At 37.5% G+C, this 11,186-nt stretch overlaps 1 protein-coding gene across 4 annotated transcripts; it reads left to right on the top strand.

Annotated features, from left to right (window-relative positions):
• The first annotated feature begins 1,411 nt into the window (after window positions 1–1,411).
• LOC143850963 (B3 domain-containing protein REM10-like) lies at window positions 1,412–10,682 on the top strand. Of its 4 annotated transcripts, XM_077360267.1 has the most exons (9): window positions 1,412–1,674; window positions 2,366–2,726; window positions 2,803–2,915; window positions 3,130–3,472; window positions 6,531–6,612; window positions 6,691–6,765; window positions 9,259–9,340; window positions 9,950–10,087; window positions 10,296–10,682. In XM_077360267.1, the coding sequence occupies exons 1-4, from the start codon at window positions 1,546–1,548 to the stop codon at window positions 3,424–3,426; spliced, it is 900 nt and encodes a 299-aa protein (XP_077216382.1). In that variant the 5' UTR covers window positions 1,412–1,545; the 3' UTR covers window positions 3,427–3,472; window positions 6,531–6,612; window positions 6,691–6,765; window positions 9,259–9,340; window positions 9,950–10,087; window positions 10,296–10,682. The 4 variants fall into 4 exon arrangements, with proteins under 4 accessions (XP_077216382.1, XP_077216384.1, XP_077216383.1 ...); XM_077360269.1 differs by lacking the exon at window positions 3,130–3,472; XM_077360270.1 differs by lacking the exons at window positions 1,412–1,674; window positions 2,366–2,726; window positions 2,803–2,915; window positions 3,130–3,472 and adding an exon at window positions 4,968–5,636.
• The last annotated feature ends 504 nt before the right edge of the window (window positions 10,683–11,186 follow it).

Genomic DNA, 11,186 nt, shown 5'->3' on the forward strand with positions numbered 1-11,186 from the left:
AACCTGGAAGTTGAAGCCTCCGAAGAAAATTGCAAAATTACGAATTTTTTCAACCTCCCTCTGGTCAGCAAAACATCGGAAGCTAAGTTTTGTCATTGGGCGCCCCCCTCTGAATCTGAAGTTAAGTTGAATTCTAATGCCTCCCTTGCTTGTGGCTCCGCCTCGGTTGGTGGCCTTCTCCGGGACCACCTGGGGACCATTCTCTCTCTCTTCTCTGTCAACTGTGAGGTTCCCCCAATTCAGGAATTAGAAATTGAAGCTATTCTTCATGGAGTCAATCTTGCCTGCCAACTTCCAGTTAAGAATCTATGGATCGAATCTGACTCTCTCCTTGTAGTCATGGTTATTCATCGCCTGTGGCCTTGTCCATGGAGGAAAATTCCTTCCCTTGAAAAACTCAGAACCATCCTCAATTCTCTCGACCGCTGGACTCTAACTCACATTTGGAGAGAGGGCAACAGAGCCGCTGCCTTCCTATCTAAACCAAATTATATCTGTAAAGGTGACCCAATCCCTCTTTGTTTGGCTCCTGATGAGCTTTTAAGCATAGTGTCGGAAGATTTTTCCGGCATGGCTTATCTAAGATTGTAATTTCTGTTTTATTTAATATAGCTGGTGGGGGTCTGCCTAACCTAACCCCAAATTACCGAGCAAAAAAAAAGAAAAGAATGCAGACACCATAAACAAGGAGTTATGATCATCCCATGGATCTGATTTTTGGGCGAAGCCTATTTGCGCTGGCCCAACCAATGGACGGTTTGGATCTTCGAACCTTCATGAATTTCGTAATAAATACGCATTTTATATCATGCGTCCGTATGAATATATTATTTAAATGCGCATTTTAAAAAATACTCCTCAAGTGATTATTTTAAAATATGTGCACTTATGTATGTGCAACATACAATGCGTTTTTCTTAGAAAATTCATTGGAGCCACGCCCACCGTGTTCAAAGATCCACAGTTAATTTGTTGGCCTCGGTGCAAGTTGGCTTCCGCCAAAATTCATCAATCATCATCAACCAAGTTACATTGGGGCCCAACGAATGAGAGGTTTGGATCTTGAATAAGGTGAGTCCAAGTTTTTCTTTTAAATGTGTTACACTTTTTTTTTAAATATTTAGTTTTTTAAATACAATGGCCCTACAGTTTCAAAGATCTAAAACATTTTAGTGGGGCCCATCAAAGAGTTGTGGTGAGACCGTGAGAAAGAGTGAATTGTAATCTCTGTGGAGAGAGAGAGAGAGAGAGAGAGAGAGGTGGGAGAGATGTACGGTCTCTACCGGTTCCAGCTTTACAACCCGGTAAATGAGGGGTGAATGTCTCGTGGGACGGGGTGAATTTATCAACCCCCCATTCTAGATGGATGAGTTTTGGGTTTTCTCACTGTGTCAGTGCGGTGGATGGAAACTGCCGAATGACGGTTCAACTATTGTTCTAGGGAAGGCCAAATAGTCAGTAATGAGACGGATATAACAAGAAATCTCCATGCAATTGCACCCAAAACAACAGTGAAAAGAACATGCAACAAAAACTGCTTTAAAAATGGCCCCTCAACAGCGCAGAAAAGAATTTGCTACAAAAACCTCTTCTTCTAAGAGGGAGATGAAGGGGAAATCTTCACACCAGCCACATTTTATAGGGACCCTTCTACCAGGCTTTTCTCACAAAATCGTTAGTGTTCTTTTTCATTTCTCCATTTTTATAGACCATACATTCAAATAGAGGGTGTTCTTTGTTATTGTTCCTCTTTTTATCTTCATCTTTGAGAAGACATATATGAATAATGTTCAGCACCTTTTTACTGCAAATGGGGTTTATTTCTCTATAAAGTTCCTTCATGGTTTATGGACTTTGTTTCATTTAAACCCCATATATTTAAACCCCATATGTTGGTGACCTAAAGCCTTTATTACCTTCTGTCCATTGCAAAAAGGTTGGGAGAAAGTTAACTGGATTTTTCGGTTCTTCTTTTAATAAAACGCCCTTGTTCTTGATTTTTAGGATGTTCTTTCAACTATCTAAAAGTTATTTCACGGTTCTAAAAATCAAGAACAATGGTATTTCTTTTTCCTTCTTTTTTTTTTTGTTTTTTCTCCCCCCTGTTATGTCTTTGGGAATTCCTTTTGGGTCTTTTTGTCTTTGTGCTTTCGTTCCACTATGCCTGTAGAGGGTTCGCTTCTCAAGCTTTTATTGTATCTTCTTTTTATTAATAAATCTGGTAGGGGTCTTGCCTAACCCCAGCTAACAAAAAAAAATAAAAAAATCAGGGGTTTGTATGTGACAGAAATATCAGTGCTTTTTTATATTTGGAATACACAAATTTTAAAAACAAATCTAAGATCTCCCCCTTTTTTTTTTGTAGTCCATACCTTCTGGATTTCTCAAATACATGGCAGGAGAAAAGTGTGATAAGGCAATCCTTATGAGTTCACGAGGCAAATGGAATGTGGATGTTAAAATAGACATTGGAGGAAGCTTATGCCTAGACGGTTTACAAGATTTTATAAAAGCCCATCATCTTTCTCAAGAAACTACCTTAGTATTTAGGTATGAAGGGAACATGGTTTTTTATGTCATTATGTTTGATGAAAATTTATGCGAGAAAGAGTACTCAATCTCTGTGAAAAGTGGTAGAAGGATTCCTCTTCATGTTAAAAAGGTTGGCAAAAGAAGTGAAGGTTCAAGAGAAATAAAGGTTGAGAATGGTGTACATGATTCTACGAGTAAGTTCTTTTGATCTTTTTATTTTCTACGTTGTTCTTGGAATTGTATGTAACTTACTTGATTCTTGCAATGTAGGAAATATACGTTCAAGTAAGAATATGGGGAGAGATGGTAAACTAAAGAAGAGGCCTAGGGTTCCTCAATTTAAGGCTACTATAAAGAGATCCAACTTAATCACTGATTACATGGTGAGTTTGCCATTGCCTCCTTTCTCTTAATCATCAAGCCAAGGCATATTTTTAGGCTACTGATATTTGCACTTCCGTGCTTTGATATTGAGACAAACACACCCAGTTCTTTCACTTTTAATTAGCTGCGGAGAGCTTTATGTGATTGCAATAGCTTTTGTCATACTCTTAAATTATTGTCATAAGGCTTACTGTTTTGAATTATTGAATATAGAACATTCCGAGGGAATTTGAGTTGCAGAATGGCCTCACTAACATAAGAGAAATGACGCTGATAGATCGAAGAGGATGGTCACATAAAGTGAAAATATTCAGAAGGCCTAGGTATGGTATCTTGCTTTCGAGCGGTTGGAAGAAATTCACAATTAGTAACATGCTAGAAGAAGGAGATGTCTGCACCTTCAAGCTAAGTTCCACGGAGGAACATGTGATGTATGTTCGAATTGCCAAACCGGTGAAGGTGGGATTTGCCACCTATTTGATCATAATGCACTTTCTTATGAGAACATAGAAAGACCAAATGTTTGAGTGCTTTGGCTGTTTGTTCTACAGAATTGGTAAGGACATCACAAACTGAAGTTTTGTGTTTCTCATTTTGTTAGATTGCTGTAAAATTGACATTAGAAACAAAGCTTTTTAGGTCCCTTGTTTGTGCTACGTTAATTCTAGTGATGGTTATAATTGTTCACTTGCATGAGCTTTTATATGATGCCCGACCGTCATATACCGTGCTAACGGTACCGAATCCAACGACAGACCACTTTTTAAGAGGCTGTTGTTGGATCAAATATCAAGGATGGTTCTTCCATCGTACCACCTACTAGGGACTTGACCATATAATTTCTCCAGTGGGTTTTTTATGATGCCCAACCGTGATGTACTGTGCTAGTGGTACCGTCCTTGATAATTAATCCAACAACAGACCACTTTTTAAGAGGCTTCCTTGGATCAAATATCATGTGCTAGCGGTACCGTCCTTGATATTTAATCCAACAACAGACCACTTTTTAAGAGGCTTCCTTGGATCAAATATCAAGGATGGTACTTACATCGTACCACCTACTAGGGTCTTGACGGTCGGCCACCATATAATTTCTCCACTGAGTTTTTACATGATGCCCAACAGTGATGTACCATGCTAGCGGTACTGCCCTTGATATTTGATCCAACAGCAGACCACTTTTTAAGAGGTTGCTATTGGATCAAATATCAAGGATGGTACTTGATGCGGAACGTGTGGCGTTGAACAAGTCTTTCACTTTTTATTTTCTATTTTCGTTTTTTTTATTTGTAGTATTTTTTTGGGCATCAAAACTTGTCCGATTAGCTTGATTTTGGTATTTTAGAAGGGTTTTTCGATTACCTATCTCAAGAGCCCAAGATTATGCGATTTGGACTTGATTTTGGTAAGTTAAAGGCGTTTTACGGATATGATATAGGGCTATTACGGGATTACTATTTTATGAATATTTTAGTCATATTTCTACCTTCTATTTGCGGTACTTTAGATAAAAGATTAAGAATATTAATTGTTTAGTTAAGTAGTATTTGTGGTTTCTATTCTTGATTTCACTCTATATTGTGTAATGGCATGAGGAAAGAAAGAGAGATTGCGTGAAGTTTATTTTTGGAATATCACTTATAAAGAGAGCATTGGCTCTTTCATGTAGGTGAAGGAGCTTCGCTCCATTCACGTGTTATATTGGAGTTTTTCTCCAAATCGTGGCATGGGTTTTCAACCCCCATGAGATTATTTTAGTTACTTCTTGTGTTCATCTGTATCTTGGTGTTGCCATTCCACGCTCCCACTACAAGAAAAAGGGTTATTACCGACGTTCACTTACCGGCGTTCTTAAAAAAACGTCGATAATATTGTCTATACACCAACGTTTACTAAATAAAACGACGGTGAAATGATATTCTCACGCCACTAAGTTGTACCGCCCAAATAGATATACACCGACGTTCACTGAGCGTCACTAAAGTAGATATATTACTGACGTTTTGTATTGAAACGTCGTTAATTAATTTTTTGCATCTTGGAATTCAGCGACGTTGGGGAGAACGTCCCTGGATATAATATTCACCGGCATTTTATATCAAACGTCGGTGGTTCTTTAATACAAAACCCTCGATATTTTAACTCTATTAGGGCACAAAACACATTCCATCGATATTTTTTTCTCTCCCGTGTGCACAAAAACCCTCTCCGGCCTCAACCCAGGGCCATCACCTCCACCATCTCGACCGTCCAGTCACCCATCAAAACCCTAATTCCACCTTATCCTCCAAACTGCCATCCTTGCAAACCCATTTTCCTATCACCATCATCATTGTTATTCATCTTCTCCGTTAGATCCAGCCACTCTCTGGCAACCCCGTCAAATCCGGCGAGATCTTCTCTACTCCGGAAACATCACCACCTCCACTCCTTGATCGGAGAGCCTCAAGCTGTGGGGAAGGATCGGAGTAGGATTTTGGGAGAAAGTGTTGAATTCTAGGGTTGTGAATTTGGGGGAAGCTGAACAGGTTCTTGTATGTGAAGATAAGGATTTGGAGCTGGAGGCTTTTCCCTGTAAATAGAATTCTAATTAGAATCCTAAAATCCGGATTCTAAAATCATTGTATGCAAATGGCCATTAGATCCAGGCCCCTTTCGTTGGCTCTGGAGGCTTTTCCCTGTAATCTGCAAGAACAACTCAATCGATACATGGATGGAAGGTTATTCTCTTACACTATTCTTTCTTTTATTTAATTTAAGTTTTCGCTTGAATTTTGAGATGTGTGTTCCTGAATTTTTTATCTTGATAAGCATTTGAATTAGTTCAGCCAGAATTAGTTGAAACAATCTTTTATTTGTCTCTGATTTTTAATTGCATTTCTGAATTTTTTAACTTGAAGCTTTTTTATAAACCTAATTCCACACTTCAAATCATCCTAAATCCCCTGCATTTCCACAAATAGAGCCCTAAATCGGCACACCAATACATACATTTTGTATGTATGTATATGAACAAAGATGTCTGCATATGCTTCATTCATTGTTTCGAAACTCCCCTGCATCATCATGGACTTCCTGGAGTTGGCTGCCTTTTACCCTGATCTTGTCCAGGTGAGTATTTTGGCCTATAAATACAATCAAAACTCCATTGACTCTTTTGAGTTAATTATGATCACGTCAACCGAGTACTAAGCCGAGTCATCCAAGTACTCGACTGCTTCGTTCTGAGTCGATTAGATGCACATCATTTTGCTAATTTATCAGGAGCCTTATATGCAACTGTTGGACTCAACAGGTCAAATAGATGTAAAGTCAATTCTCAACAAAATTGGTCTTTAAATTTCCACCGAAACCGACACAAAACGACCAAAATGTTTCCATTTCCATCCCCTCCGAAACCGAAACCAAACGTTTCCATCCCCTCCATAGTTCGTATGTGTAGCTTAGGATCAAACCGTAATTGTACAAATTATTCATGTCAATGTATTGACACATTTAAAAGCAAGGCGTTTTGACTGTTCTTTTTCTTTTATCGTTGGATTGATGTTACAATGGTCTTCAACTATTTTAGATGCATAATTGCCTAGCCATTGAGTGCATTTTTTCAATTTCAGTCAAGTGTTACATGGGACAGCTGGGGGAATGTCAGGGACTCTTCAGCAAGTCCAAGCTCGAAACCAACAACTTCCTACCCAGGTCTGCATTGATGAATACAGATACTTGCTTATTTGTTTATTCTTGTTATGTGTTGGGGTGACTGGAATAGTGAAACAGGACATAGAAAGCGAGATGAATCTGGCAATGACTCCAGGGGTGCAGGTCCTGATGGATCTTAAATTGGAGTTCCTGGTATTGATTATTCTAACTTGTGGAGTTCATTTTTTTTTGAATGGTGACTTGTGGAGTTCATATATATTTAAATTTTTTTTTAAAAATAATTGCAAACCCTTATTGCAAAGAAATTACCTTCACATCTTATTTGGCGGCTGTGAGTTATTTGCGAAGCACTTCATAAGCAGTTTCTACTTGAGCTCCCATTATTTACTTTTTTGAATGGCACTTGAAATCCTATTATGATTACAAATTTTTGCATATTGCTATCAATGTACATAATCATGACCAGTAGTTACACAATTATGTAATCCTAGAATAGGAATTTTAGCCAAGTGCACTAAGAAATGGTCCTAACTCAGTTCTTCAAAAGATGTAGCCATGCTTTTTTAGCCACAGAATATGAACTAAGGAAAGTTTTGGGGTTTGTGTTCTCGTACTGAATTATAATCTCAATTGACGAAATTTTCTTGTGCTGAGGAAATGCTCCCTGTTCTTGTCTGGTTTGGATTTGTTTGTCTTTCCTTTGAAAATAAGGCCCTGTTTGGAAAAAAAAATTATTTCCACAATTTATAGGAAAATGATATGGTTATGGTTAATTAAGAGGGATATTATCATAAATTGAAGGTCCCTATGAGTAAAAATTGAATAGGGTTAGTTCAATTTAATGAACCATTGAATATCTTTTATTTATCTCATTCCGTTGGGCTCATTAGAATTGGGTGCAAATTGGGAACGCCGGTGAAAGTTTACAAGTCCGGTAAGGGTTCAGAAGATCAGTCTAGTTCCTTCGATTCAGAAGAAATCTGACATCTTTCGGTATTGGATCGTTTCCCTCTTCAAAGCTATAGTTAATCAGTCTATTAATTTCTTTTTACAGTGCATCAATTCATTGTAATTCTGGTTCATAACACAATTATAGTATTTTACTAGACATTCTCTTAACTCTTAAGAAAAGGTTACTAGACATTCTCTAGAGCCTACTTGTGCATTTGTTATTGTTTACATGCCCTGAGTTGATTAATATATTATGAGTTTTGTGCCAAAATCTCTGCCATGATGAGGAAGTTTTGTCCAACAATGATGTCAAAATGCAGCTCTAGTTATGCGAGTTTGTTTAGCTATTGTATCTACACCTTACATACAAATGTGTATGACATCAGTTTATTGTATTTATGGTTCGTATTGTTTTGTGCCTTATTTGTATCCCATAACTCCAACACAGTGAAGCAGTGTGATCAGGAAATGATGTTTAATATTTATTAACATTAGTAAATAATCCAAATAAATATTTATAATTCTAAAATATATATATATATATATATATATATATATATATATATATATATATAATAAGCAAAATAAGTAATAGTTGAAACTCGTGTTATCTATTTTTTGTAGTTGTAGTATTTATAACTCAACCGCCTAGTGTCGAGTCGACTAGGATTTACTTTGGCCACGTTTTGACCTGCCTCCGCGTTTTGAAACAATGCTTACACTGATCATGACCGACATAAAAGAGAGCAATTGATCTCCAATTTGGCTACAAGATTATGTGACAGCTCATTCACATGTCAAAGAAGAGCATGAACTTAGCTTTTATTAGAAGGGAACTGATTTTGTGAATGCTAGTCAGTGAATGTCGATGAAAGCAAGACTTTGAAGTTGCTTACAAAGATGATAGTAAAGTTGAATGCTTAGTTGGCTAGGAAATTTGATATCAAGGATCTGGTGGTTGGAGATCAACCACAAGTTGTGTTTTGTCTTTGCTCCATGGCATAGTGAGTTAACTATCAAAGTTGCAGTCTGTGATGGCTTTGCCCCCTATAGAAGCAGAGTATAGGCTTTGCTCCAAAATGTGTCCAAGGCTAATCCTAGTCCACCCGGGTTGATACAGCTAAGTTCTTGATCGACTAATAGGAGTCAATAATTGGTGTAGTCATAGAATGGGTGAGTCAAAGAAGTTTTGATTGACTTGGTATGGCAAAATGGGATTCAGACAAGCACCTGACCAAGGTAAAATGGAGTAGACTTTGGCGATTGAATGATTAAAGCAGAGAGTTTTGAAACAGTGAAACATGCCCATTTCATATTCGAGCACAAACATAGCAAGACACCAATATTTACTTGCTTTTGCAATCTGATTAGCTTTACCATTACTTATTATGTGAATGACAGATATGTTATCTATTCAGTAAGTAGACACTTAAGTCTTAGTCCATGCCGGCCATTTGCTAGCTTAATTGAGCTCCAACACACCCTTCTCAGCTTCGTCAAAGAGCATCCTTGCTCGCTTGATCTGACTCTTCATGAAATTATAAAAGTTAAATAACGCCTTTCTCCAACAGCTTAAGCTTTTGGCCATTATTGCCCAGCTAAGGTCTTTTGCTCTGTTTTTTTTTTTTTTGAATGGTAGCTAAGGTCATTTGTTTCTTTCAAAAGCTAAGGTTATTTGTTTCTTTCAAGTGTATCCCGTTACTTTTGCATTTATGGTTTTTAACTATTCTGCAGCATGGTGGAGATGCGCTTGTTCTTTGCTTTGTTGACTTCACAAATCCAGGGTGTGCAACAAGTGCTTTGAGGGCTTTGCAAGGTGACTCTTCTCTCCCTTGTCTTTCTCATTGTTGGTTGAAGGTTACAATTGCTTTAGGGTAGTTCAATTGGCACCTCTTAGCATTTGCTACTTCACATTATAGGGGTCATTACCACAATTCTCATGCGCGCGCGCACACACTCATGCACGCACATTATATATTTGAGAAACAAGTTGAAAATGTTGAAAATAATTCCTTTTTGGTTTGCCTATTTACTTAATGTTTCTAAAAAGATTTATATAAAGCTAGTATATCATGAATCTCAGATTCTTTTCATTTCTATATTATCCATTAAAGAACTACCTCTCTTCTTCGCTTCAAAGTTTTCCTTGCTATCATTTAATGCGACCATGAGAGAGTGCTATGTGGAATTTATGCTTTCACTATTCTCGTTACCCTATCAGTTTTCAATATGATGTAATTTTAAGTGTTAAAAGAAGCATTCTCTGGAGAAAGTTCAAACATCTCTGTGTGCAAACACACCCCTGTGACCTGGATAACTTCTCAGTTTTTTATTAGTGTCGAATGGTCTGTATCATTACTTCTATAACTGATCTGCTATGTCCATTTCATTCATTGATGAACTCGTCTTTCTGATGCTATCACAGGATATCTTCAAGAGCTTGTTTAGAAGCTCAGCAAATTGGCCAAGCCATAGACAACAATGATCTCTCTGCAGCTAGTTCCGTTGGGGGCCCAACGCTAATGCTGACTGGGTCCAAAATGTCAATAGAGCTTTCATCAAGGTTATCAAAGTTTCTAGAATTCAGTTAATCAAAGGCGTTATATTATGGTTCATTTCAGTATAATATTGTTTTGGTTTTTTATTTCTTGTTTTTGTTACATTCCTTTTGTCAACTGAGCTTAAGTCCTAGGAAAAGACCGAGGTTGATACATTCAAGTCCTCTTTAGCTACATTGATTTCATCAGGTGCATTGCATTTTTATGGTGTAGGACCTCAACATGGGCATAAGTCGAGGTGACATGTTCATTCATCTTCACCGCAAGAAAGACGGGATTTATGATGCTGTAGAGCAAAATATTATAGTACGTTTCATAACATTGATGCTTGTTTAAAAAATGTTATAGAACCGTGTAAAAGATCTCTGGAGATGTTATATAATTTTGTTTCTTGTCATTGTATTTGAAACGATGGATGCCATTATAATGTCATTTAATGTCCTTTAAATAGTCTTTTTTTAGTACTGTTGGATGTCACACTGAGGAAGAAGTTGTTGGTATATGGGTTGATTTTAGATGGAGATGGAGATAGTTGGTTTGATGATTTTTGTTTGGAGGACCTTCTTGGGTTTAATTTAAATGGAAATGGTGGTTTGATGACTTTGGATGCTTTTTTTTCTATCGTTTGGATGCCAATATGTGTATATATATGTTACTTTCTTATGGTGGTACATGTTTTATACAGGTTCATATTCACTGTGCTGCTTTATTTCCAAAAAAAAAAATGCTAATCACCGGCGGTCATAAAACCGTCGGTGAATAATAAAAAGAAAACGCCTCTACATCGTTTACCGACGGTCGAGAACGCCGGTGTATATCATCTACACCGACGGTTCCAATGAACGTCGGTATAGTTTAAAGAGAAAGTCCTAATTTTTACTCTCATTTACCGACGCTCATGGCCGTCGGTGTAAAAAAACCTTTACCGACGCTGTTGAAAACCATCGGTGAATGTCCTTTTTTCCGGCTCTTTCACCCCTTTTTTACCGACGTTTAAAACCGTCGGTATAACATCATACAGCGATGGTTTATTAGAACCGTCGGTAAAAGGGTTTAGTCATGGTAGCATTACCGACGCTATGACAAACCGTCGGTGTTACGTTT

This window comes from Tasmannia lanceolata, unplaced genomic scaffold, assembly GCF_043159265.1.
Source record: "Tasmannia lanceolata isolate RefF3 unplaced genomic scaffold, GAP_Taslan_0.1 ptg000018l, whole genome shotgun sequence".
NCBI lineage: Eukaryota > Viridiplantae > Streptophyta > Magnoliopsida > Canellales > Winteraceae > Tasmannia > Tasmannia lanceolata.

Coding starts and splice junctions, on each gene's coding strand:
- LOC143850963 (XM_077360267.1), top strand. CDS start 1,546: ATGGCCCCTCAACAGCGCAGAAAAGAATTTGCTACAAAAACCTCTTCT. Junction 1,675..2,365: donor CAGGCTTTTCTCACAAAATC/GTTAGTGTTCTT, acceptor TTTTTTTTGTAG/TCCATACCTTCTGGATTTCT. Junction 2,727..2,802: donor TGGTGTACATGATTCTACGA/GTAAGTTCTTTT, acceptor CTTGCAATGTAG/GAAATATACGTTCAAGTAAG.